This window comes from Drosophila santomea, chromosome 3L, assembly GCF_016746245.2.
Source record: "Drosophila santomea strain STO CAGO 1482 chromosome 3L, Prin_Dsan_1.1, whole genome shotgun sequence".
In the NCBI taxonomy this organism is placed as follows: domain Eukaryota; kingdom Metazoa; phylum Arthropoda; class Insecta; order Diptera; family Drosophilidae; genus Drosophila; species Drosophila santomea.
Window position 1 is genome coordinate 6,449,352 of NC_053018.2, and position 25,633 is coordinate 6,474,984.

The following is a 25,633-nucleotide window of genomic DNA, read 5'->3' on the forward strand; positions in this document are numbered from 1 at the left end:
GTACATCTGGTTGGATTGGGTAAACATTTTTGATCTGGCAGAGGTAAAACCTTTTTCGAAATATTCAGCCGTGCAAACAAAACTCGACTCGACTGCCCACAAGATTTTACGCAGCTTTTGTGATTTTGGTCTTAACCATAATTAACGGCGAGGAAAATCAACGGTAGGACTTAATTATGGTTTCCACATTATCTATCCATACATTCTCTTTCTGGCTGCTGGCTATTTTCAGGTCTTTCTTGATCCACCGAAAATGGCAGACGTTTGATGTTGTACAAAAATTTGCATATCATTTTTGGCGATTTTCAGAACAATAATTTATCATCTTCTCCTTTTTAGGGCATCGATGAGGGGGCTGTTTGCCCAATACGCAATACACATTTTGTTGATACTGGCGCAGTTACCACGAGCCCATTTGCCCAAGGTAAATAAATTCTTGGCTCACATTTGGTCGCCAAATTGCGTCAACTGTTAATTATAATTGCACAAGACAATGTCGCTGCTCTTGAGCCATTGTAATAAATACTAGGTACCATAATTACTGGGGAATGGCCAACTGGGCTGTTCTGGCCAATTTGAACCAATTTGAACCTAACACGGCTTACTTAAACTAGACTTGCCTCCAAAACTATGATGCAAATCAAATTTAAGCACATGTTCGAAAGACTTAAATACAGCTGTAGTCAATTATCCATTTATAAATAGATTATAATCAGTACGAAAGTGACCCATTTATACCAGTTGAGGTAAGAGACCCAAAGGCATTGTGTAAAAATGCTCCTAAAATTGGAGTTTTTGTATGTGATACATTAATATAAAGTTAAAACCTAGAGAAATGTGTTTTTGTAGAAAAGATTAGGAATTTTTCCTAATCCACTGTATTATACATAAATTTAAATTAATGACAACACCGCGTATGCGTAATTATATGTTTTGGCAGAGAAGAAAATACTCACAGAGCTTTTCAAAACCCGATAACCTGTTGCGCGCCAAAAGTAACAGGTTTCAGACAAACATCGATGTTATTAACATAAGTACGTGGGTGCTAACAGCGTTAACAGGTGGATTTTATGTGGAGAGTTGAAATGGTTTCACATTTAGGATTTCTGATCATTAGTTTCTTTATTCATGAAACAGTATACAGAAAGAACGAACACACTTACACACAAACAAAAAACAATCAAAATTCTTTGTGTTCAGCAGAACAACAATTTCCGATCATACATTATTACAATTACACTTATCAATTATAACCAAGTTAGCAGCCCTTGAAAGCAAAGCGCGACTTTTAAACGGATACTCCGACAAGTTTATACAGTTGATATCTATGCTATGTTTGATCATTACAATAGGAGTAGTTTACTTAAGATTACAATATGCTTAATATAATCTAACTGAATGCCAGACAGAGAATAAAGGAGAACCTACACTCAAATTGGGGATCTGAATAACTTGGGGCACCCTAAACAATAGGTTTTAGCCATTTATTAGTGTTCGTACATTTAGTTTTCAAATTAAATCATTTAAAAATAGTTTGATTTACAAAAACTAGAAGCTACATAAAAACCGCGATACGATCTCGCGGCACTCATAATGAGATGCTTTTGCTTGGCGCCAGAATGAACAAATTCAAATAATTGCCATGGGGAATCTGGGGGAAGTTATTCGGAGACTACTTAACCAAATATTAGTATGTAGGTAATATATGCATAATGAATAATAATCCGGCATGAATGTGTGTGTGTGTGAGTGTGTGTGACTGTCTCTGTTTGGGCGTGTGGGAGCGGTGTGTGTTTTGTGTATGAATAGGACATGACCGGAACGTATCTAAATTATCGTTACGGGGTCTATCGCTTATCTACTGCAGATATAGCCTATGATAATCGTTGGCGCCAAAGGCGCAGTTGCATTTGGGACACTTCCGCTGCCGCGTTTCATACCGTGTGCGCAGGCAGTCGTAGCAGAAGACATGGAAACACTTTGACAGAACAGCATCCTTCCGCTTCACCTTGCACGAGGGACACGTGAGCGTTTCTTTGTATTCTCGGATCTCCTCGATCATCACCTCGTCGATGGTGGTGCCCGACATCTCCATCTTTTTCATGCGCTCCGCCTTGCGTTTAAACTGCGCAAGCTCCTCTTGCAGCCGCTTGGTCTTGTAGGCCTCTGCCTCCAGCGAACTGGTCTTCTCCGCCACCACTTGCTGCGCCTCCTTCATTTGCGCGTGATACTTTTCGAGATGCAGCTTGAGGTCCGCTGCCGACTGCGCCGATTCGATCGCCTTGCGTTTGTGCATCTCCATGGCTTGCTGCCGCAGCATCAACTCTTTCTCAATGGAGGCGACTGTGGCCTGCAGGCTGCGTTCCTTCTCTTCGAGCTTACGCAGCACAATGTGCATGGCTTCGATTTGCGTGGTCGCCGTTGTCATTTGATCCTCCAGCACCGTCTTTTCCTCTCTCAGCAGTTTGTGCAGCTGGTTGGCCTTGATGCGCTCCGACATTAGCTTAAAGTTGGCGTCGTCCTTCTCACGCAGCTGCTGTATGAGCCGGGAGTTCTGCTCCTGCATGTCCTCAAACGCCTGACCGGTAACCTCCATCTCGTTTAGCAATGCCTCCTCTTCGTGGGAGCCGACAAACGGTCGCGTGTAGTTCGCTGTACCAGGGGCTCCACTGCCCCAAGAATTATCCGTGGGCTTGTGGTTGGCCATCTGTTTTTGCAGCTCGTACTTCTGCTCCTCCAGTTGCTTAATCTTACGTAACGCCTCCTCGTCGGCCAGCTTCTTGCGTTCCTCGCGCTTGCTTTCCTGCAGCTTCTTTAACTGCTGGCGCAGCTCCTCGATCTCGGAGCGCAGCTTCTTCTCGGTGGCCATCAGCTGGACCTTGTCGCGCTGATCCTTCGATACGCCTTTGTACATATCCAGCAGGAGTTTCATTTCTTTCTGGTCATTCAGCGCTTTTCTGTAGAACAAACAAGGTTAAACAGATTATCGTTAATTCTGCCTGTACTTACTTTAGTTGCGCCTTCAGATCCCGCACCGTTTCACTTTCCACTGCTTTCACTTCCTTGCCCTTGACACCATCCTTGGAATCCTTTTCGTTTTTGACGGGTACAGCATTGGTAGCAGAAGTCGTTGAGTTTCCGGGTCCAGGAGAATCCTTCTTTTCAGCGGTCGCCGCATCACCAGATGAGAGTTTCTCCTGCTTGATGCCGTCCTTCACGTCCTTACCACTGCCATCGTCATCAGCTTCGTCTTCAGCCGAGTTATGGTTTTCCTCCTTGATGGCTACGTTGGTGTCGTTGCCGGAATTCGTTTGGTTTGTCTGACCACTGGCGGAAACGTTGTTGGAGTTCTCCTCCTTGACACTTGTGGAGTTCTCCTGCTTGATTTCTTCGCCTGCCGCACCACTCGCCGCCTGCAACTTGTTGCCTTCGAGTGTAGCTAGAGCGTCGGCCAGCTCCTGACGCAGCTTTAAGTTGTCCGTGGAAGTGTCCTTGTACTTTCGCTTGTAGCGCTGCACCTCCCCCTTCAGTTGGCCATTGTGGTTTTGCAGAGAGGTGATCAGGTGGCGCATCTCGCGATTAATGGGTGCCGTCTGCTCGTTAGCTGCCATGTTCTGCTCGAACTCAATGCGTAGCGCTTCGTACTCCTTTCGAATGAGGGCTAGAACGTCCTCCATCTGGATCATCTCGCTGCGGACCTTCTTCTGGGCGATAAGTTCCTCGCTCTCCATCACTTCGATTTGTCGCAGATGCTGGTTCTTGCTCGTTTGCAGCTGGTTTCGGGTCTCGTCCAACATGGTCTTTATCTGCATGGACTCGTTGTAGAGCACGGAAAACTGGCTCTGCAGGCACTTGTACTCCGTGGTTTCCACAATTACTGATTCCGGTAACTGTCGTATCTGGAAAAGATTTCAAGGAATTAGCATAAACATAAAACCCTAAAATATAATTCGTAATCCTGTGGATAATAAAAAAATGCATTTTATACTTACATCCATTTTCAGCTTCTCCACCTCCTTGAGGGTTTCGCGATGCGTGGCGTGGAGCTTATCCAGCTCCTGCAGTCGGTTGTTGGCCAGTTCGCGGTACTCCTCTAGCTCCTTTTGCAGCTCCTCCAAGAGCTGGCTATTAACGCTAGTGGTGGCGCCGCTGGTGCCTGTGGAAGTGGGTGTCTTGGCACTATTGGTGCTCTTATTGGGATCACCGTAGATCTGGTGGTAGGCCTTCAGCTTTTCAATGGCCTCGGCCAGATGGTTCTCCAATTTATCATTCCGGCAATGGATCTTCTCTAGGTCATATTGCAGTTCGTCTATCTGGTTCTTCAGTTCGGCGTTCTCCGTCTCCTTGGCGGTGTGCGCGTCCTGGTACTCCTTCATCTTCAGCGACATGGTATGGAACTTCTCGTGCAGCGAGGTATTCAGATTCTGTAGCTTGTGATTCTCGCTCATGATCTCGATGTGCGTTTGCTTCAGCGTTTCCTCCAGCGCATGGACACCGGCCGATGGCGTTGTGATTTCCGCATCGCCGCTGGACTGCTGTTGTTCCTCCTCGCCGCCAGCTCCCGATCCGGAACCGGACCCAGCTGTAGCCAGACTATCACCTTTCAAGACATGAGTTATCTTCTCATTGCGTTGCATTAACCTATCAATAACCTGTACGATCTTGGCCACCGCCCTCTTGGACACTTGGACGCGGTTGGCCAGCTTCTCGTCCAGCTCCTCCTTGTCCCAGGTGGACAGCTGGGCGAGAAACGAGGTGGTCACCTCGTTCTCATTCCGGTTCTCCAGTTCATCGGCCGTCTCGGCATCGAAGCGCTGCAACAGGACCCGTATGTCCTCGTTTAGCTGATTCCAATACCTATTGACCACGTTCAAGACGGCGTCGTCCTGCGTTTGCCGCTTTTCCAGCTGCTCGATACGATGTCGCAGTTCCGCCTCCGTTCGCATCCGCTGTTCGATGCGCTGGGCGAGCTTCTTGTTCTGAAACTCCAGCACCTTGATGTCCATCTCCTCCAGTGTGGACACCGGCCCAATAAGATGGGGCTCGAAGTGCACCTTCTTGATGGGCGGCTGGCCGGCGGCTGCAGCGGCCACCAAGCAGCTGCTGCCGGTGGCGTCGTCGGCGCTCCGTTTCGACATCCTTGCACTGCGGAAAGGGGTACAGAGAGGACGAATAGGACTGATTGCAGTTGTGAATACAATTGGGAGTGCTGAAAATTATTGATTTGCCCATTCGTGGCTGTACTCCATTTTTTATCGTGTGCGGTGGAGGCGGTGGCGGTAGAGGCGTAATGCTCCCGCCACTACCGACATCGCCAGGCCTGCTGGGTACTCAAAATCTAGAACGTGGTGGGCCACTCACCTTAATCTCAGGTTTATACACTTTTAACTTAACATTAATTAAGGTTTTCTTTTGCTTTTCTACGTTTTGCCAGGCTTCATCAATATCGAATGCGGGCTGCGGTCACACTTGGTATTTTCACAGCAGTACGGTAACACAATCGCAGTACTCCCTCGCACTTGCGTTTGTGTTATCGATAACTGGACGTCGGTGCTTATTGGTAAATATCGAATTGGCAACTAAAACTAAAAATACTAGATTGAATGCGGGAAATTTAAATTAAAATTTTCTGTGTTCGAAATTTATACAGAAATTACCAGATAGCATATTATTTAACAATGCAAGTCCAAAATTTAAAAACGCATTAAAAAGCCAAACTATTGGTAACTGGAAATCGAAAGTGAATTTCAATTTATTAAGTAATTTGGGATCGAACACGAAATGCACATGCATCTAATAATTAGATTTTAATTTGATTATTGGTGGCTGGGCTGTGTGGCGACTACTGGGGTGGTGCGGTACTGGAAGTAGTGCTGCCCGACTAAAATGTTTGATACTTCAGCGCCTGTCGCAGAGTCATGCAGTCGACCTCGTCGATCTTGCAGGTGTTCGCCTTGATATTAATCTCCTCCTCCTGCATCACCTGGACGTGCATCAGGTACCGCATGGATGCCTTGTTCTCGTTCAGCTTCTGGTTGAGCTTACAAACGGATGCCTTCAGGGCCTGCAGTTCATTGTATAGGGCATCCTGGACCATGTCGCAGGTCAGCTCCAAGCCAGGACGGTGGGCACGATTGCTCAGTCGCGTCTGGCACAGGGTAATGGCCCTCTGCTTGTCCATCATCTCCTTCTCCAGCTCGGTCATGTTGCGCTGCACCTGATGGATGTGGTCCATGGTGTCCTTGTGCTTGTTCTCCAGGCACTGCTTCACGTGCTTCGTCTCCGAGATCCTGCGCTCGAACGCCTCGTTCGTCCTGTCCGTCTGGTTCTGCATGTCCTCGCACACCTGCTTCAGCAGCAGATCGATGTAGGCCCGGAGCTGACCGGCGGACACCAGAGCCTTGGCGTTGGCCTCCAGATTCTCGTACGTTTGCGCCTGCCACTCGGTCAGCGAAAATTGGCTGGGGAAGGAATAGGAGGGGTAAAGGCATAGGAAAAGTCAAGGAGTCATGGCAACTATCAGGTCGATTTATATGCTCGCAAATAAATCACTTAATTCCAATCCAATGAAATAGTCACAGGACAACTCTATCCAATACGAATATCACCTAGGAAACTGCGGTTTCATTGTTAGGTTTGACCTTCCTCAATTCGATTCCCAACTGAAAAGGGGAACTGCTACTTGACTTTGTTATGGAATTTATGGGTAAGTTAATTGAAAAATTCAAGTAACTTCTGAAGTGCTTGCACTGATAATGAAAACGAATTGAAATACCCTATCGTATAAAAGTGGAAGATCTAATATTTGTAGGTGACCTACTTCACTATTCCCCAATGAGAAAACCCCTACCTTTGTGATTGACATATAACCCAGTTGGCAAACACTTACCAATGCTGCTTGGACAAATCCTGTCCCTTAGCCAGGTCGTGCTGGAACTCCTTGAGCTTCAAGTTCTTCTCGTCGATGGCCAGTGACTTATCCTTGGCGGCCAGATCCTGATCCAGCAGATAGATGGCGGCGCGCAGCTTGCGGATCTGCTCCTCGGCCTCCTTGAGGGCGGCATCGGCCAATCCCTGACACCCCTTGATCACCTTGAGCTCACGGCGCAGTGAGCGGTCCACCTCGTCGTCGCATAGATCCACACCGATCCGACCTTCGCGAAGGATCAGGCACTGCTTGCAAATGGCCAGCGACTTGTCCTTGAGGAACTCAATGCAGTTCAGCACCCGATTGCGATAGGTGTTCAACGCCTCATCCTCCAGAGCGGCGGTCTTCTTCTGGCGATTCAACTCGTCCACCAGAAATCGAATTTCGCTCGTCCGTTCGCGCATATGGTGTTCCACCTCGCGCTGCCAGTTCTTGGTGGTGTCCTTCGTTTCGTCCACCACACGACGCGATTCTCTGGATAAAATAGGGTCACCAACTTGAGTCCGCTCCCAAGGAAAACCGCCAACCGCCCGATATACTCACTCCACGATCCGTTCGGCCAACTTCTCCTGGTCGCAGGTGATGCGAAACTTGATCTTGTTGTTATAGTCCCAGTCCTCCTCGGAATATCTTGGAGGGCACTTGGCCACCGGACCCAAGTGCTTCCCGGCCAGCTGCAGGCCGCTGATGCGGCGCGACTTCAGGTTGGGCAACATGTTTCTGGCTGGGATTAGGTGCGATTACGATTGCATAAGCAGCGTATATGTACGAAATATATGCAAGGAGCGCTTGGCAAAGGGGAACTGTCACTGCAAATCTCTACACTCGATTGTACCCACCTGGCACACTTCTCGAGACCGGGCAGGAAAGAAAGGAAACCGTATGTACCTGGCTGGCTGGCTGCCTGGCTCGGAATCTCAGCCGGAGTCGGAGGAGAGTCGCTGGCGACCTGAGTGGCCTGCCCTCCGCTCCCGCGGGCATGTTAAATCGATTCATGCTAGGGAATTTACGGTTGCCTAGCGGTATTTATTGTTATGTTGCTGGCTATCCCCCCCACCGCAAACCCCTTAGCATACACTGCACAAAATTGAGGTATTTAACCTAATATTGTTATACTTTAGACATAATGCCCCTCCAACATGTTTCCACATCCTTGTCCACTTTTCGCTCAGTGTAGCAATTCCATACGACCGTGTGCATGTGCTTGTCCAATGCGCTTGTGCCGTGTGTCACCTGGCAGTCAGTCCAATTGGGCACACAGCGCTCAAATCCTCAAATGCCGAAGGAGCTGAAGGAGCCGCCGGCGGTGCCGCCAGCTGCTGCTCCTCCACCTTGCGGTCCCGTCTTACGTTCTTACGGCATGTCTATAAATAGTTTTCCCAAATCCGAGGGGGGGATTCCCCCTCCCTTTTGGACCGACGACGGCGACTCCTCCTTGATCGATTTATGCTAACATACTTTCGCTTTTGCGCCTCCGTCTTTTGACTTGGAAAGCGGTCGTTCGTACATTCGACTCTATTGCAAAGTTTTTGTCATTAATTATGCTAATCAATTGCCATTTGCGTGTCCAGGTGGGAATGCCTAAAAATAAAGAACTTTCGATGATTGGTTTTGGCATTTGAAATGGCAGTGTACAAAGGGCACTGGAAAAAAATAAACACACTGGTATTGAGTGGAGAAAAGAACTAAGCAAATAAATAATATTTAAATTTCATATAAGTTTATAAACTTAAGACTTAAACTTACTGAGGCGAACTAGAAAGCACAGTTTGAGAGCCGCTGACAAGCCCCCATTTTTCGGTTGACGGCGCTTAAAAGCTCCCAAAGCTTCGCAATAAACCCAGCAAACAAGAATCGGTTTTGTTTTGTTTTTTGTAAAATTAAGTTTTAATATATTACGATACACATTTGCCATATACATCTTTTATATCCACATAGTCGCATATACGCACTGCGCTTACAGCTAAACGATAGAAATGTACAATTTAATTAACTAGGATTTCTCTGGCTGTCGACGTTGCAATGCTCGCTTTGTATCTTTTGGATTGGATTCTCGAGTTTCGTATTTCGTGTTTTGAATTTCGTTTGGCTTCAACGATCTTATGGCTTATGGCAGCTCTCATCCAGAACTGAACTCTCTTTATATCGACTGGGCTATTTTGGTTTGCAATTAGAGCCGCTTAAATGGGCCACGCCCCCTTTGGACAGTACTTCCGCCTACAAAATACAAAATAACTACAATCAAGCCTTTTGTTGTCTCGCTTTTTTCATGGCTTATTAACAGAGAACTTTGAAATTTTTTAAATTCTAAGCTGGCCGTGGCTTCATTGCCAAATTGGATAACTGGTCAACTGGATAACTAGTAGGTTCACTTAGCTGGACTGTACAGTTTGGGGCACTTGGCCCGAACCCGGCCTAAGCCCGAACTTGGTTGCTGGAGCTGCACCCTGGCAATGGGAGCCCTGAACGGCAGATGGTGATCTGTGCTGGAGGATCTGCATCTGTTTCAATTGGTTAACTTGGCTATCTACGAATGGGTGTAACTCTCTGCACTTAATGTGTTGCTGCTGTTTTGGTTTCGCCCATGATCTTGGGTCTTGCTTTAAATTCATTTACTTGCGATTTGTTTTGTTTATTGTAGTTGGTAATAATTTGTTGCTAGTTTTTCGTTACGTTACTTCTTGCTTCCCCTCTTGTGTGTAGGCAGTGTTTCTTCATATTTGGGGTTTTTGTTCGATAGATATTCTCTTCTGGTTTCCCTTTCTTTTTTGTTTTCTGTTTTGGGTTTTTTTTTTTGGTTTAACATATTTATTGGCTTTAGCACATGGCTATTTTGTGTTTTACTAACAATGAAAATAAGACATTTCCGTCCACAAATGAAAACAGTTTCATTTTTGGTTTTTTGTTAGGGTTTTTCATTTTCGTTTCTTACATGTAGGAAATGATTGTTTAATTAAATACAAAATACATTTAGCAGTAAACAAAACCAAACACAAAGAAGTAAGTGTACAATGAAAAAAATATATATGTATTTATATATTCTGTTTCCTAATTTCTCGATTTATTTTTTAATAGTTTCTTCTTTCTGTACTTTAGTTGGTAGTTTATCATTTTTATTAAGTTCTTTATTTGCATCGCACACTTTTTTTTAGCTGCTTGTAACAAAAATAATTGCTTCTGAGGTATTTATTTTTTGTTTATATAAATATTCTTTATACACATAACCGTTTTAAGTTTTAGGTTTTTTAGGTTTTAATCGCTTTTAGTCGCGTTTTTCATAGTTTTTCATAGTTTCTCGTGTTTCCTATTCCGTTTTATTTCCATTTTTATTCTGTAGTTGTCTTGTCTTTTTAAACAATTCAAAGCACCTTTTGATTATATTTGACATCTTAATTTTTTATTTCTGTGGAGATTTAACATTCTCTCATTCCGTAGGCAAATACAAAAAATATGATTCAGATTGCAAACTGAAACGGAATATAATCAAAGTACATTAATCGATTGTATACATTTGTTACATCTCCCCATTTTGTTTCTGTTTTTTGTTTTTTTTATTGTTTTTATACTTTTTAATGGTTGTGGCAGCGTTTAGCTTCTCAGTACGCGGTATTAACTTGTTCCATTCCATTAGCTTGAATCCAGAAATGCAACTCAAATCGAATTCGAATTAGACCAATTGCATGGAGCTGACTAAAAACAGAGGCGGAGTTCCTCGGGGGGTTAGGTCATTGAATACAAATTGGCTATGCGAGCAAGTTGGGGCCCAAAGTTGTGGGTCTTTGGGCCACATTCTTTTTATAATCGAGCTGGGAAACCTTTACTTTACGTTATGTACTTTATTTTATAGTTTACTCTTTAATGCTCTAGTTTAGTTTATAATTTACATTTCATTTAAGTTTTTGTGTTGTTGGCTACGCTGCAGTTGTCCCTAAAAACTAACGTCACTATATGCCTACCGTAGGTGTTCGAAATGACAAAAACAATTGGAAAACTGGAAAACTGTTCGACAACAATAAAAAATAAGCTGTGTAGAACGCTTCTAGCCAGTTAGTTATTACACTCGATCAGTGCGTTTGTGGCTGGAACTTAGTATTTAAGCCACAAACTCACACGATTCACATGTCGATTTGTATTTAAGAGCTATCGCGCAAGTACAGAACTTTTTCGTAATATAAATGGTCTGCTGTTGCTGTCTGTTTCGATTGGCGTTAAATAAGTAAGTAAAACGAAATTAAAGTGTTGCGTGTACATTTGAACTAAATTGTGTAAACCTTTTTGCCTATATAAAACATAAGTGTAAGTATAATATTTATACATAAACACGGATAAGTTTGGGCCTGGTTACCCGGGTCGGGTTTCGCGATCGTCGCCTACCATCATCTCTCTAGGTGTATAATAGTAATTGCTATAGCATATGCTTATGTGGATGTCTCTAACTGTAGTATCTAGGTGTATCCAAAAACGAACGCTTTCCATCGCGTAGCACAATCATCTTCTCCATCTGCCTTCCTCGGTATTCTCATTATCATTACTATCTCATTACTATCCAACAGCGCGATCCGAGCGCGCTTCTCTATAACAAAAACAATTTCGCGCACTGAGGTCATGTGCTCCTCGTGCTGCTCAGCCTCCTCCTCCTTCTTTTCCTCCTTCTCCACCTTTTCCTTTTCCTGATGATCGTCCTGCTCTTTCCGTATCCTTAACCAAGTCCACACTCCACATACGTCATAATAGTAACTGTCAATTTCTGTATTCTTTTGCTGTTTTTTTTTTTCGTTGGCGGGGAAGGGAGCTGGAGCTTCTGGTGCAGGTGGTGGGTTGCCTACGGGACGGGATGGTACGGGATGGGATGGGATGGTTGGGAAGCAATCGCTCCAGCCTTTAGACCATCGGCAGACCCTGCTGCACGTCCATCATCTCGTCCTGCGCCGGCGAGGGGCGTGGCGCGAATGGCTGCATGTGATGCGGAGGCGTGGCCCGTGCAAACATTCCGGATCGCTGCGGATGACCGTGCATGGCCATCGGCGCATTGGCGCCCACATTGGCCGATGGGAACTGTAGGCGGAAGCTGCTGTCCGGCAGCTGGCGAGGAGTGCGTCGTGGGGAGCGTGCCGGCATCCGGTTGGCCCGATGCATGTCCTCCAGTATCGAGGGCGCTACGTAGGTGAAACCCTGCAAAAAAGAAGCAAAAAGAGCAAAACCACAATGAGCACCTTGAGTTGTTTGCCATTTAGAGTGTGACTCTATCGCTCCCCCAAATCCCTGACCCACTTGCTCCACCACCATGTGTGTGTAAGTGTGCCTGTGCGCAATTGAATTTGGATCGGGCAACTGCTGCCGCACTCGGTAGTCCAGCTCGATTCGATCCGATCCGAATCCCGTCTTGAATACTAATAATGCCCTCCCCTCCACGGGCTGTCGGAGCAGGGATTATGCAAGCCGCCCCGCCAGAGCTGTGCTCCATCGATGTAACACACATTTTACATAATTTTCCCGAGCCGCCGAGGAGAGAGACATTAATTAAATATATATATATGCGTCTTGACGAAATCCACCGGCAAATGCAATAAAATAATTAAAAGCCGCCGGCTGCCGCGTGCTGCTGTTCATCTGTGTAAATTCCCGCGGCACGGAGGCTGGACACAAATGCGTGATGCCGTATCGAGCGGAGGAGCTGCACCTGTCGCCACCAGGTGAAATGTGTACGTGAGAGCAGAGTCGCGTTAATTGGAACTGCGAGCCCGACGGCTGACCCACTAAGGCGGCATACAAGTAATAATTCGAGGTGCGCCAAGCGAACCAGCGAAGCGATGAGAAAGTTTTCCATTAGCCGTAATAGATTCTAATAGAATCCCGATTGCGATCTGAATCAGGTGCGAAATAAATCCGCTAGGCAGGCATTATTAGACAATTAGCCAAACTGAGATGTGATAACTGCAAGAGTAGATCTTGCCAAACAAATGTTAACAAACGGGTAACAGTGCTAACCAGTTTCGTTTGGCAGCGAAATCTAAGAACCACTTTCTTTAATCTGCACAAAAAACGCTCGATTTAAATCATAAGTTTGTTATAAAATAAGTCGCTGCTGAGACTTGAACATTCTCATTATTAATTTAACTTGTTAGCACATCATTACATTGCTGTTTGCGCTACCTAGTAAGCTTCTGAATTTGTTCTCACCTTAATTGCCCAGTTTTCTCAACTTCTTAGTAAACCATAATCTTTTTAACAACGTTTCCGGCAGTCCAAAGACTCCAAAACCTTAATTAGGCAATATTTGACGACACATTTAGCCAACTAATCCCATAAGGCCGTAGGCATAAGCTCAGTGAGCCCCAAAACAGCGAACGAAAGCAGCTCAAGGGTCGTTCGACTCACCTGGTCTGGGCCAACTCAGATGTTTGTAAACAAATAAAAGCAAACGCGGCTAAAAGAGCAGGTGAGTGGTGGGGGGATAAAGACCACTTGGCTCGGAGCGCAATTGGCTTGAAATGCAGCACGGCAAAGAGAGCGAACAAACCAAAACATGGAGCCAAAATACCCAAGCCACCGACTTGGCCACCTGGCTGCACTCACTCATCGCCAGTCTCACAGAAGCGCTCAAAGCGTTCGGTCAGCCCAGCTCCAGGCAAGCGGAGTCCCAGCCAATCCATATCCATATTCGAAAGAAAGAAAAAAAAAAGCAAGCAAAATAAGAAAGAAAACACAGCGAAGAGAAGGCGACTTGCTGGAGTGACTTTCGTGCTGGAGAAAGGCCTAGCATTTCTGATTATTTGCAAGCCAGGCACATAGGCACACAGGCACAGTAGTCATAGCCCAAAACGGCCACATTTCAGCGATCATTATGCGCTGACATTGATTCTTGGGGCCAACGTGCATTGTCATCGGTGGTTCAGGGCTATCGGGATTACCAGTTGGTGGACCCAAAAAACCAGTTGAAGGGCAACGAGACCAGCTAAATGCCGCGAGAGAAACTCGGCGCGTATGCGTGCACGTGCATAAGTCACTCAAACTCATTCGAGTCTTTTCCCTTCCTTCTGTTAAGCCAACGAAACTGGGTCGAGAACGAGACTTGGCCACATGCTGCTCAAACTGTGGCTGCGCGGAAGTGTTAAGTTGGTTAACTAAATGGCATTGCATCACATAAACAGTCACATAAAGGCCGCATAAATGCGCTAACTAGCCACAATGAACGACAAATGTGTACGAAAAACCGATGGGTAAAATTGGCAAACGTTCGAGCTGTGTGAAAATAATAACAACGCGGTGTTCAGCCGATAACACAAAAGCCACGCTTTGTTCGAAGCGCGAATCGTGTGTGAAAACCAAAAAACAAACAACCAAGCCGGCCAATAAATAAGCACCGAACAAGACGTGCTACACCAAAAATAAATAAGAAAATAAACAAAAGTAATACGAGTATATACAAGAAAATCATATTGGGCAACACATTCGCAAAATGTCCAAGCAGTTGAAAACAAATTCACTTTCGTTGCTGCATTGCCAAGCAGCGCTGCTGCTGCTGTTTTCTGTGGCAGCGCTGCAGGCGCAACAAGTAATGCAGCAGCAGCAACTACCAGCTGTTGCTGCAGCGACGACAGCTGCAACATCGCCTGCCAGCAGCAGCAACACGAGACTCTTGAACGCAACTTCAGATGGTGTGGCCGACACTTTCATCGACAACACCAGCAGCAGCAATGCCAGCAGATATAACCACATGGTCCAAAGCAATGAAAATTCCGCCTTCTTTGAGCAGCAGCAGCAGCAACAACAGCAGCAACAGCAGCAGCAACAGCAGCAGCAGCAGCAGCAACAGCAACAACAGCAGCAACTGCAGCAGCAACAGCAGCAACAGCAACAACAGCAGCAACTGCAGCAGCAGCAGCAGCAACAACAGCAGCAACAACAGCAGCAACAGCAGCAACAACAAGCTACTGTGCAATATGCACACATATCGCCATTAGATAAAGAAGTAGGTATGCATCAACCAAAATCACATTGGATGTGACCAATCCAATTTGTGTCCAAGGAGTTCCATGCATAGATTACATATTTGGGTAGTCACATGAGACAAACAACTGTTAGTTTGTTTTAATTTACAAAAAATTGCTCTTAAGAAAATGCTACTCCGCATTAGCAATTTGTATCAATTAAGAAAATTCTCCATAGTAGCACCTTCACCACAAGCTTCACTTAATTCTTTGATCTTCATCCTAATCAAGGTCTGTTTCTATTTAAAACTCAAAGCTTTTAATCAAGACAGACTCCCACATTGCTTATATATCCACCTAAAACTCCCTCCACTTAATAGGTACGATTAAGTTATCATTTAGGGCAGCGTAATGCCACTTTCATTCACTATTTATCCATCCCACTAATTTGCTTTCTTTGTGTGACCAAGAGAAATTTCCGACACGACTTAGTTGGACGACTCCATCGCTTGGCAGTCGCCTCATCAGGCGGCACTCCAAGTGCGTATTTATATGGAACAACGGTAGCCGGACGACTGATGGTCCGCTCACCTCGGGTGGCGTTAAATTTTGCGAATTAGCCATAACAAACATTACCGCTGCCGGCTTGGCCATATTTCTCGGCCTGGCTGTAAGGGCAGTGGAGCGGTTGGCTGCGGAGCAGCACCTAGCCAAGTCGACTTGATGGCCGAACTTCAAGTGTGAAAGTGAAATTTATTACACTCGAATTTGAACGACGAAAATCAGAGCTAGTCCAGCGCCACGGAGAGGGGGCGATGGCCGAACGGGTTGGGTAATTCCATGCGGTTCGAGGGAGGGGTTGGGGGTAGCGCTAATTAAAAGCCAAGCTAGCCGTGCTAACCGTGCCTATCTGGGGCCTTTCCATCTTTCCATCTCATTGCAGTCGAGCGCCTGATCAAACAGTGGGCACCGATCGTCTGGCTGGCGCCGGAGGAGAAATTCATGCCGCTGGGCGTCGAGGAGTTTCTGCAGTATGTTCATCCAATGGACAAGGATAGCAGCTTCCGGCCAGGAGTTCCGTTCCGGGAATATTCAACGAAATCCCACCTGGTCACGAACAATGAGGTCCAGGAGCTTTTGGGCAACGACAAATCCTTTCTGTACGGACGCAATCCCAATGAGAAAGCGGTGCCCATCTATGGAGTGGTCAGCTTGTGTCCCTCGACAAGGGCACCGGTAATGCCGATTGTGTCCACACCGCCACCCACCACCACGCGAGGTGTTTACATTCCCGTGTCCATTGATCCGCTGGAGGAACGCAATGACACCATTCGGCGATCGTCCAGACTGTTTCCGCTCTTCCAGCGAGTGAAACGAGAGGCACCAACCGTTCCCAAATACAATCAACTCAACGAGTACGAAGAACTTGTAGTGGAAGCCACACAGAAGCCCAACGCACAGCAGGATTCGGAGGCAGAGCCGGAGAATGGAGTACCAGTGAACAACTTCATTGCCAACCTGGCGGACAATGTCAAGTTCAGCGGTGGCACCGATCCCGATGACAATCTGGAGGAGAACAGTATTGGCCAGGCACCCGAAAAGGAAGCGAATCCAGGAAAGGGCAAGCTGCCGGGTTTCCATGTAACCTACTGGATGTTCTATCCCTACAGTCAGGGCAAGACCATGTGCACAGTGAGTTTGGGGCCACTTGGAAGGATTCCCTTCCCGGCTGTCTATGGATATTGTCTGGGCAATCGCAAGGATATCGGCAGCCATGTGGGCGATTGGGAGCACATGAGTCTCTATTTTAACGGCGATGCCGAGCCACAGGCCATGTATGTGTCCGCCCACGATGCGGGAGCCTACTACAGCTATAACCGGTTGACGGGATCCTTCGAGTTCCGCCGCCAGGAGACGCGCAAGGGCATCTTGCAGCGCCCAAACTTTCCCAAAACGGTGACCACCTTCAAGAACCATCCGGTTCTATTTGCCGCCAAGGGTTCACATGGTCTATGGACGGCGCCAGGAAAGCATCGCTTTGTGAAAGTGGCACGCTTGTATGATATCAATGGATTTGGCACGCCATGGAACACTTGGAAGGCTGTGGACATAAGCTACGAGAACTTGAGATCCTATGGTGAGTGACGCTTTCTACTTCTTTGCCTCATTGCTAATTGTATTCTTATCTCTACCGAAAGGTCGATCGCTGGTGCCTGATTGGCTCACCTATCGCGGTAAATGGGGTAATCCCAAGAGCAATTGCCATCCCTTCCGGCGGATCGGTTTGAATTTCTGTGAGTTCACGGATGGACCCACGGGAATTCCACTAAAGGAACCCCACTTTCAATGCGGTGCTGATTATCGCTAGTGACGCAAACGGGGAATAGATCCCTAGCCTAGGCTTAATCTAATGTTTAAAAAAGTATTTATTGTGAAAACCACCCAAAAAGATCCCTTAAAGATTAAAAACAAATAGAAAATAAAAAACCCCGGACTGCTTTCTTGATCTTCTGTAAATTCATTACTAACACGTTGGACGTAACTCCCTTTCAAATACTTTTTATGCCCCAAATATATTTCATACTCACTTGGAAAATTAAATTGGCACTTTCGCTTAGCGTCGTATCATCAGGTGAGTCCACTGGAATTTGTCTTGTGAATCTTGTATCGAACTGTGAGACATCGTCCTCGCTTCTCTGTTGTTTCGAAGATAAAGAAGAGTTAACATTTAAACCTTGTTATTCCATTTCAATTGAATGCCACTTACCAAGAGCGGTTTTATAGGCGGTTCGAGGCGTCTGGCGAGCACATCGTCCCAGTTGACGTGCTTGAAGAATGGGTGGATTTGCACAGCCGCCGCATCCTCGGGTCCGCTGCCAAGGCGCTGAGGTTCCTGCCGCTTCATCAGGCGACGCACCAGATCCCTGGCTTCCGGTGTGAGGTAGGCTGGCAGATTGAGCTTGGCTTTTAGAATGGTCTCGATGGTCTTCTTGCGATTCTCGGCGGTGAAGGGTGGCTAATCGAATTCAGCAATTATAGAAGGATATTCAAACACTCGTAGTCATTTCACTTACGACTCCTGTGAGCATGTCAAACATGAGAGCGCCCAGCGACCACCAGTCGACTGCTTTGCCATGGCCACTTCTGGTCAAGATTTCAGGTGCCCTGCAAGCAAATTTATCAAACATTAAATTAAAGTTCGATAGCACCATTGGGTGAAAAATTGAAAGAGGCTTGCGGGCGCACGCACATGTACTCAATTGTGCCGCAGAAGGTGTGGGTGACAATACCCTCTTGTATGTGCTCCTTGCACAGTCCGAAGTCGGTGAGCTTCACGTGTCCCTGTGCATCGAGCAGTATGTTCTCGGGCTTTAGATCGCGATAGATGATGCCCAGTTTGTGTAGATGGCCCAGGGCCAAAATGATTTCGCTTAGATAGAAGCTGGCAAAACGAAGAAACCAGTTAGTATTTATCTGCATAATCGTTATTTAATTAATAGCTACCATGTGGTATCCTCCAAGAAGATGCCCTCGCGCTCCAAATGCATGAACAGCTCTCCGCCGCTGAGATATTCAAGTATAAGGTATAGTTTTCCGTCTGTCTGGAAGGCATAAACCAGCTCCACTATGAAGGGATGCTAAAGGAGGTAGAGAAATGCAATTAAGAGGAATGGCAAGACAACAATCATCCGTGACCGATCGCACCTTGACTGCCTCGAGTATATTGCGCTCGGCGCGGGTGTGCGCTGTGTCCTTTTGATTGGTCACAATGGATGCCTTTTTGAGCACCTTCATGGCAAAATATTTGTTGGCATCTCGTCCAGCGGTTTTGCGCACCTGAAATACCAAGAATATTAGTGATCCGTAACCGGGGATTTATGGATATTTACGTACCTGAAATACTTTGCCATAACCACCTTTGCCAAGGACCTTCTTGAGCTCAAAGTCCTTGGGTCCCAGCTTGATTTTACCTGGATTGACATTCTCCTCGCAGAGCTGTATGGTCTCCTGGCCCTCGGTGCTATTAATTGGGAAATAGGGAATTGGGTATTGGGGTTAGGGGACTGATTTAATTGTTGGTCTTCTGTTCGATGGTGTTTGCGTCTGTGTCGTCTAGCGTGGGAAAGGAGCAGCCCACGTGCTATAAATAAATCCCATGGCGTGCACGCGCCAATCATCACCTTCATTCTGGTCCGAGCAGCTCCTCCCTGCTCCCTCCCCTTTCCCTTCCGTTTCCACCTCCACTCCACACTTCCACTGCCAACCAGCTCTCGCATTATTGCCGTCGAGTGTTTGCCGTGAGTCTTGTTTACACACCGAACTAGCTGGCTCATTGAAGAGGCGGCCAGGGGCCGAGTGACAGCTTGTTGGTAGTCAATAGCAGTTGTAAACACTTCTGGGTCCGTCCGTTCGTCCGTTAGTCCGACTATTGGTCCCTTATCGTCTGGATTTGTCCCCGGAGTCCAGCATAGGACGGCAGAGGTGCGTCTGGACGGGATCAGGCTTTAAGCCAAATCAATCATATGCTTGCTATCACTGCCACTGCCACTGCCGGCGTGCGCAGTGTGTAAACAAGTCTGAGCTGATAATTGGCAATTAGGCTGTTCACTTGCCCGGCTTTATCCAGCTTTTATCTGCTCAGCTGGCTGGGAGAGGAAGTCCGATGCGATCTGGCTCCCTATATACTACCCCGCCCGCATTCTTCAGAAAATCACAGTCACGTCCTCCGCGATGTGGCGATGTGTCGATCCGAAGGCATAGCACTGGCATTACTCACTCTTGGTGCAGATTAATACACAATTCCGGTTCTAGGTCAACCTGCAAATGCGAAAAAGAGACGGAGTGAGAGCGTGTGAGTGAGATGGCGTCAACTTGCGAGCATAACCGCCAGCGGAATACATGCGAAAAAGTCAACAATTAATCATAGTTATTGAGAACTTGGGAGCAAACAGCAGAAGGGAAAGTTACACAGCAGCACCACAGGGCACCCACGAAGACTAGAGGCCCTAAAAATCTAAATCAGCCCATCCCAGCAGTAATATATATGTTGACTTAAGGTCGTGACCCACAAATTTATAAAAATGTAATAAACTTTCAAATATATAATAACAATCCTTATCGAAGCTAAATTATCAAAAGAAAATTCCTACAAAATTAGTTCTAAAATGGCCTTCGCGTAGATGCTTAAAAGTTCATAAGTAATAATATTTAAATGAAATATTTGTGCTTGCATATATTCATCTTGCATCCTTAATCCCCAGTCGGTGTTGCCTCACTTTACAGTTTAGCTTCAAGCAGAGGGCGATTCCTATGAATGGAGAGATCGCATCGGAGCAGACAGGGGCTCGCTCTGGGATCTCGGATGCCATTCGTCTTTGGAGTCGGTGACGCCAGTCAGTTTCTCCACCCTTCGATCTGCCCACTCACGCTGCGTTGGTATTTGTGTATACACAGAGAGAAAGAGCGTGGCATCCACAAAAGAGATGTACATTTGTAAACTTTCCGCACGCACACACACCTTTGCGTTAATGACAAACTAAATTTAGAACTCGGAACAATGCCAAATAATCTGCCGGCGATGCTGGCGCTGTTCCTCGTCCATCCCCCCGGCTCCATCTCCCGCCTCCTCGGATGCGGTTGCTCCAATCGGGGGAAGGCCACAGTTAGGGGCGGCAGAATCTGAAGATTCAGCAGCAGCCGCAGAAGCCGCCGCCGCCGCTGTTCTCGTCATGCCTAAAATTTGTATAGAACATTTTTGACTAAAGTTCAATTGAAATGGGAATCGGAATCCGCATCTCGACATCTCGTCGCGCAGCACATTAAAAACTGGTTCACCTCGTCAGCGTTGGCGGTGAATTCCAATTAACAAATCCATCATAATTTATAGCGTTCACACAAGTTCAGTGTATAGGCGCGGGAGGAGGTGTGCGCGCTTGCGTAAATCACGTAAATCGACAGGTCTTTGGAAGGGGGTGCGATATGGTTGGTAGTAGTGATAGCTTCTTATCAGCACCTCAAAAGGTTTCTCCAGCCAAAGCCAATTATACACGAAAGAAAATGATGTTACCTAAGAGCTGTTCTCACTTCTTAGTAAGAGTGTAGAATGCTTCGGCATAGTCAAACAATTACTTTACTCAATTCTTCTAAAAATAAATCAATTGACATCACAGTATGACGGCATTAATAGTTGCTAAATTACTCATATTTCAGGCAACTTTGAAAATTTCAAAATTCAAATGAAAAGTTTCAACAACTTGCACTGGCAAAATTACATACATACATTGCGATTAAATTACTAAATTATTTTAGTTGGAGTTGCAAACAGGAAGTAATTAGAGCATTTAAATAGAAACTATAATTTCGTTTTAATAACTATTTCGGTAGATACATAAATCCAGCTGCTAGTTCCAGCAACAGAAGATACAAATATTTGTTCTCAGTGCACTTTGCTGCTGTGCAGTGCAGTTACAACTGGTTCCACATAGCACCCGCCTAAAAATGACGGCTTGTCGCGATCGCTCGATTTCGATTTCGATTTTGATCGCCTGCCTGCTGCCCTTTCCTTCCACTTTGTTGTGCTCCCTTATCGGCGCGTTGAGGTTTTTCTCATTTTCTAATTTTATATGGCACGCTGATAAGGAATTTCGTTTTCTAAGTGGAAGCTAAGACTCTTTCGAGGGTGCGAGCGAGTCGACGATCGCTTGGGACCTCCCTCCTTCTCCTTCGCACACCACCTTTGCAGTTGTTGCATTATCAGCTGGAGACAGGGGCGGACCAAGAGGGAGGGGAGGGGGGCTGCCATGGAGTGTGGCGGGCAATTGAGGCTGATTAGTTTGAAGGACACCACCACTGGCCACGATTGGCCAATATCAAACGATGGTGCGATGTGCGATGGTGGTTTCATAAGGAGGTTCCTCGGATCGAGTCGAACTTTTGATACAATGTGAGTGAGTACAGTGAGTACAATGAGTGTGCATGCGCTGAATAATCGGCGACTGGACTGAATGACGCCAGACATTTGCGCAGCAGATAAGCCCCGTTTTGCAGGGTGTGCGTTTAGTGGATATGCTGGTTTTTTTTGGGGGTGTGGAATTTGGGATGCCCAGACGGCCGAAAGGAAAACTCGCAGACAAAGCGCAGAAAAGGTAAACAAAGAGGGAAATTGTTGCTGCGCAGTTTGCAACAAGGGATATTACGGCATGGCATGGAATATGGAGCGGTAGCTTACGTCGTCCAGCTCGATCCTGTCGTCGTCGGAGTCCCTGGCCTTGTCGTCCTGCAGCTCCAGGTCGTGCAGCTCCAGGTCGAACAGCTCGCTGGGATCGCTCACGTCCGCCATTGCGTGTGTGTGTGTGTAGGTGTGTAGTTGTAGATGAGTGAGACTCCGTTTGGATATGGGATGGTGGATCGCCGCTGGTCCGCTCCTGAATTGGGCGCACCTCTCGCGGGGCGGAAGCGTTGGTGTTTTATTTTAGTCTCTGGCTATGAGTCCTCCTATTCAGCTGCTTCAGATGGAAGAGAATAGCAGAGAACAGCACAGAGCAGAGCAGAACGGAACAGAATTGAACTGAACAGCAGCGGTGCCGATTTCGTGGCTTTCGTCGTGGCCCGAAGGTTATTGTTTATTAGTTAATGGCAATACAAATACACACACACATGGGGGCACACGCACCAACACTGCGACGCACGCACAACGCACAACGCACCCACACTCACGCACACAGACACTGCGCTTAATGCCCTGCCCACGCGCGCCCTTTGAGTTCGCTGATGTGCAAGAAAACGCAGTTGTTCGCGAACGCCTAATCGCAATGCAGTAATCAGTAATTAAAATGCACTTTTTTCTTTGTTTGCGAGTGAAACACGAGGTGATTTGCTAAGTGTGGCCAGTCGTGCGCTAACCGCCAGGTGCTAGAAATTACCGCAAGCCAACGAATGGCAATGCCATCGAAATGAGCCATGAAGTGTGACCGTAGCTAACCAAGCACGCGCTAGTGGAACAAAGACCAACGTTCCACAATTCAATCAATTTATTTATTTTATGTAGCCAGTAGTAGCATTAGCTAGAGCAACAGCCGAGTCATGCGCACCGGCTCGCCCAGCAGCAATGGCTCCCAGTCGGAGGAGGGCAGCAGCTCCTCGGATCACCAGCAGCCGCAGCAGGTAGCCCAGGAGCAGGAGCAACAGCTGCACACTCCCACGCATGCACACGCCGTGGTGCCAGCTGCCACATCGGAGGAGATTCTGGCGGAGTACGGCAGCAGCCTGAAGCTTCTCGAGTGCAACTCCCAGGTGGCCGAACTGCTGACCATACTGCGTGACAAGTAGGTGACGTTGTGGGTGGCAGTCAGCAACCGGCGGCTACTACAAAATTCTACCCCCAGGAACACCACACGCAGCGATTTCAAGTTCTACGCCGATCGTCTCATCCGCCTGGTCATCGAGGAGTCGCTCAACCAGCTGCCCTACACCCATTGCGATGTGGAGACCCCCACCGGTGCGATTTACGAGGGCCTGAAGTATCGCTCCGGCAACTGTGGAGTGTCCATCATCCGTTCGGGAGAAGCCATGGAGCAGGGACTTCGCGACTGCTGTCGCTCCATTCGCATTGGCAAGATCCTGGTCGAGTCCGATGCCAATACCCATGAGGCCCGTGTGGTCTATGCCCGCTTTCCCGATGACATCGGCAGCAGGCAGGTGCTGCTCATGTATCCCATCATGTCGACTGGAAACACTGTGCTGCAGGCGGTAAATGTGCTGCGGGAACACGGCGTACCCGAAAGCTGCATCATCCTGTCCAACCTATTCTGCACTCCCATGGCCGCTCGAACTGTGGTGAATGCGTTCCCCAAGCTGAAGATCCTCACGTCCGAGCTGCATCCCGTGGCACCCAATCACTTTGGCCAGAAATACTTCGGTACAGACTAGATATTTGGGTCTATCAGGCAGACTTGACGACTAAGCGCTGCTTAGGATAGGTAGCTGTCGCCCAGACAAAAACCTTTCCGTTTCGCCCACACTAACAGAAGCTACCCTCTTCCCTCTTGTTTCGTCCTCCAGATTGCATTTGAGCGAAAGACAAATAGACGACCCCTGCGGCCAACCAAAACTACTACTTAGCAACTGTTAGCTTTTCACAACTGGCTTTTAATGCAACTCTCAAATATGTTTACGTTCGTTACGCACTATTGTAAATATAGAAACGAAATAAATATTTAAATATTTAAACTGTAGAATGAGGCGGTACTGCCTTCTAAGTGCTCATCTTGTAGTTGACCACGGTGTCCACCTTGTGCAGTCCGGTGGAAAAGGAGCGCAGCTGGACGGCCTGCGGATTCTGAATGATAATGGCACCCGTTTCGTCCCATTTCGCTGGTAATTCGGTGTTCTGCAGCGTGTGGATCATAACGTCAAAGGTACAAATGCAATCGAGCAGTGGCAGATAGCTGACGGTGGCCGAGATCTGGCGCATAACGTCGCGGATCTCGTTCTGGATGCGGCTCAGCTCCTTGGTGGTTGTAAGCTTGGTGGGATCACTGGTATCGCCATCGCCCAACTCGGCCTGCATATTGAAGTCCCAGCACTCGAGCACCTCCTTGGTGTGGGCGTTGGTGATGACCATCGAGATCTTGTTGATCATGTTCTTAGCGAGCCATTCTATTCGTGAATTCATTATTATTTGTGGTCATTATACACTTGCTACACAAAAGATCACTTACCTTCGGTTTGGCTGAGTACGTTCTGCAGGAAGGTCTGGATCTTGGGATCCTTGGACATTAAAATTGTTAGTCCATACTGCTGTGTGTTGTCAAAGTCTTCGGCTGGGTAAATTCCGCGTTGGAAAAGGATCGAATTGATGCCATATTCTATTTTGTGAATAAAACAAAAGAAAAAACCAAAGAAGACGCCATTGCAGGCGGGCTTACTGACGCTTTCGTGGCGCTTCTATCTACATACTCAGGTATTCTACAATAATCTGGGCGGATCCCTTGAGTGTGATGCAGTTTTTGGTTGCCTGGGCAGTTGACATGTTGTTTAAAGTTGATTTTAATGGCAGTGAAATGAACAATTTGCAGAATTGCCGCTATTTTTGAAAGCTGTTGATTTACAGAGATGGCAGAAGCTCGATATGCATTCGATGCATTTGTGTGTAGCTATCGATTGATATCGATGGTGTGTGCACTAGCTAAATGCAGTGTACTTCCATTATGGTGTGTGTACTTGCTATACGACCAGGGACGGTGGTACCAGGGCTGGTTATTCCGACCAGTGCTGCCAAGCATATTAAGCAAAGGGCGGCAAATTTAAATCCAACCGTTGTCTTGTAAAAAATAAAAACGCAACAATAAATTGATTGCAACAAATTCAGAATTTTATTGGCCATCCTTGTGTAAACTAAATCTAAGCATGAGATCCATTTCTGAGCGCAAAAGTAACTCCGCGTGGTTCGGCTTAACAGGCTTCCTCCGGTTCATCGCATGCCTGTCAAGAAACTAAAACAAGACTTTGATATAGCCAAGACAATAGAGGACCCAGTTAAACTATGCTATCCAAAACCTAGCTCGGTTCGTCAGAGCTTTGTTTGCTGCGCTCTGATTTGTCGGTTGTGTGGGGAAAAATACAGCATAACAGCAAAAGCAGAGCAGCAAATCATAAACGATGTAGAAGTAGAAGCCACAGAGAACAAGAACAGAAAATCACAGAAAATCACCAAATCAAAAAGCAATCGATGTTTTGTAAAATGTGAATTATTTGCAAGTTTTTAATTAAGTTT

General features: G+C 46.7%; 7 protein-coding genes across 10 annotated transcripts in view; 2 read left to right on the forward strand and 5 right to left on the reverse strand.

Annotated features, from left to right (window-relative positions):
• Positions 1 to 1,470: 1,470 nt before the first annotated feature.
• On the reverse strand, positions 1,471 to 5,514 carry LOC120448599 (E3 ubiquitin-protein ligase Bre1). The gene is made up of 4 exons (XM_039630700.2): positions 5,362 to 5,514; positions 3,993 to 5,145; positions 3,010 to 3,899; positions 1,471 to 2,957 (listed from the first exon to the last, which is right to left on the reverse strand). Exons 2-4 carry the CDS (start codon positions 5,136 to 5,138, stop codon positions 1,859 to 1,861), a joined length of 3,135 nt encoding a protein of 1,044 aa, XP_039486634.1. The 5' UTR covers positions 5,139 to 5,145; positions 5,362 to 5,514; the 3' UTR covers positions 1,471 to 1,858.
• A 206-nt stretch (positions 5,515 to 5,720) lies between these two features.
• On the reverse strand, positions 5,721 to 7,893 carry LOC120447924 (tektin-1). Of its 2 annotated transcripts, XM_039629583.2 has the most exons (4): positions 7,768 to 7,893; positions 7,472 to 7,652; positions 6,890 to 7,402; positions 5,721 to 6,461 (listed from the first exon to the last, which is right to left on the reverse strand). In XM_039629583.2, exons 2-4 carry the CDS (start codon positions 7,642 to 7,644, stop codon positions 5,882 to 5,884), a joined length of 1,266 nt encoding a protein of 421 aa, XP_039485517.1. In that variant the 5' UTR covers positions 7,645 to 7,652; positions 7,768 to 7,893; the 3' UTR covers positions 5,721 to 5,881. The 2 variants fall into 2 exon arrangements, with proteins under 2 accessions (XP_039485517.1, XP_043861893.1); XM_044005958.1 differs by lacking the exon at positions 7,768 to 7,893 and having other exon boundaries at positions 7,472 to 7,761.
• Positions 7,894 to 10,251: 2,358 nt separating this feature from the next.
• LOC120447923 (ribosomal protein S6 kinase beta-2) lies at positions 10,252 to 22,740 on the reverse strand. The gene is made up of 10 exons (XM_039629582.2): positions 22,088 to 22,740; positions 19,637 to 19,677; positions 18,754 to 18,880; positions 18,565 to 18,696; positions 18,364 to 18,497; positions 18,110 to 18,301; positions 17,934 to 18,024; positions 17,627 to 17,875; positions 17,448 to 17,555; positions 10,252 to 12,100 (listed from the first exon to the last, which is right to left on the reverse strand). The coding sequence occupies exons 1-10, from the start codon at positions 22,196 to 22,198 to the stop codon at positions 11,810 to 11,812; spliced, it is 1,476 nt and encodes a 491-aa protein (XP_039485516.1). The 5' UTR covers positions 22,199 to 22,740; the 3' UTR covers positions 10,252 to 11,809.
• On the forward strand, positions 13,126 to 17,365 carry LOC120447918 (ATP-dependent RNA helicase ddx46). Its single transcript, XM_039629575.2, has 3 exons — positions 13,126 to 14,904; positions 15,803 to 16,996; positions 17,058 to 17,365. The coding sequence occupies exons 1-3, from the start codon at positions 14,388 to 14,390 to the stop codon at positions 17,225 to 17,227; spliced, it is 1,881 nt and encodes a 626-aa protein (XP_039485509.1). The 5' UTR covers positions 13,126 to 14,387; the 3' UTR covers positions 17,228 to 17,365.
• An 80-nt stretch (positions 22,741 to 22,820) lies between the features above and the next one.
• LOC120447926 (uracil phosphoribosyltransferase homolog) lies at positions 22,821 to 24,092 on the forward strand. 2 transcript variants are annotated; one of them, XM_039629585.2, is made up of 3 exons: positions 22,821 to 23,183; positions 23,244 to 23,776; positions 23,920 to 24,092. In XM_039629585.2, exons 1-3 carry the CDS (start codon positions 22,942 to 22,944, stop codon positions 23,928 to 23,930), a joined length of 786 nt encoding a protein of 261 aa, XP_039485519.1. In that variant the 5' UTR covers positions 22,821 to 22,941; the 3' UTR covers positions 23,931 to 24,092. The 2 variants fall into 2 exon arrangements, 1 of the variants encoding a protein (XP_039485519.1); XR_005616076.2 differs by having other exon boundaries at positions 22,822 to 23,183; positions 23,244 to 23,837.
• On the reverse strand, positions 23,986 to 24,977 carry LOC120447927 (mitotic spindle assembly checkpoint protein MAD2A). The gene is made up of 3 exons (XM_039629586.1): positions 24,817 to 24,977; positions 24,579 to 24,725; positions 23,986 to 24,516 (listed from the first exon to the last, which is right to left on the reverse strand). The coding sequence occupies exons 1-3, from the start codon at positions 24,887 to 24,889 to the stop codon at positions 24,113 to 24,115; spliced, it is 624 nt and encodes a 207-aa protein (XP_039485520.1). The 5' UTR covers positions 24,890 to 24,977; the 3' UTR covers positions 23,986 to 24,112.
• A 116-nt stretch (positions 24,978 to 25,093) lies between these two features.
• The window catches only part of LOC120447917 (protein vein), a 34,414-nt gene continuing 33,874 nt past the window's right edge, over positions 25,094 to 25,633 (reverse strand). For both annotated transcript variants that reach the window (XM_039629574.2, XM_039629573.2), the window contains exon 6: positions 25,094 to 25,352. In XM_039629574.2, the coding sequence (XP_039485508.1) occupies positions 25,345 to 25,352 (8 nt within the window). In that variant the 3' untranslated portion in view covers positions 25,094 to 25,344. The remainder of the gene's footprint in view (positions 25,353 to 25,633) is intronic.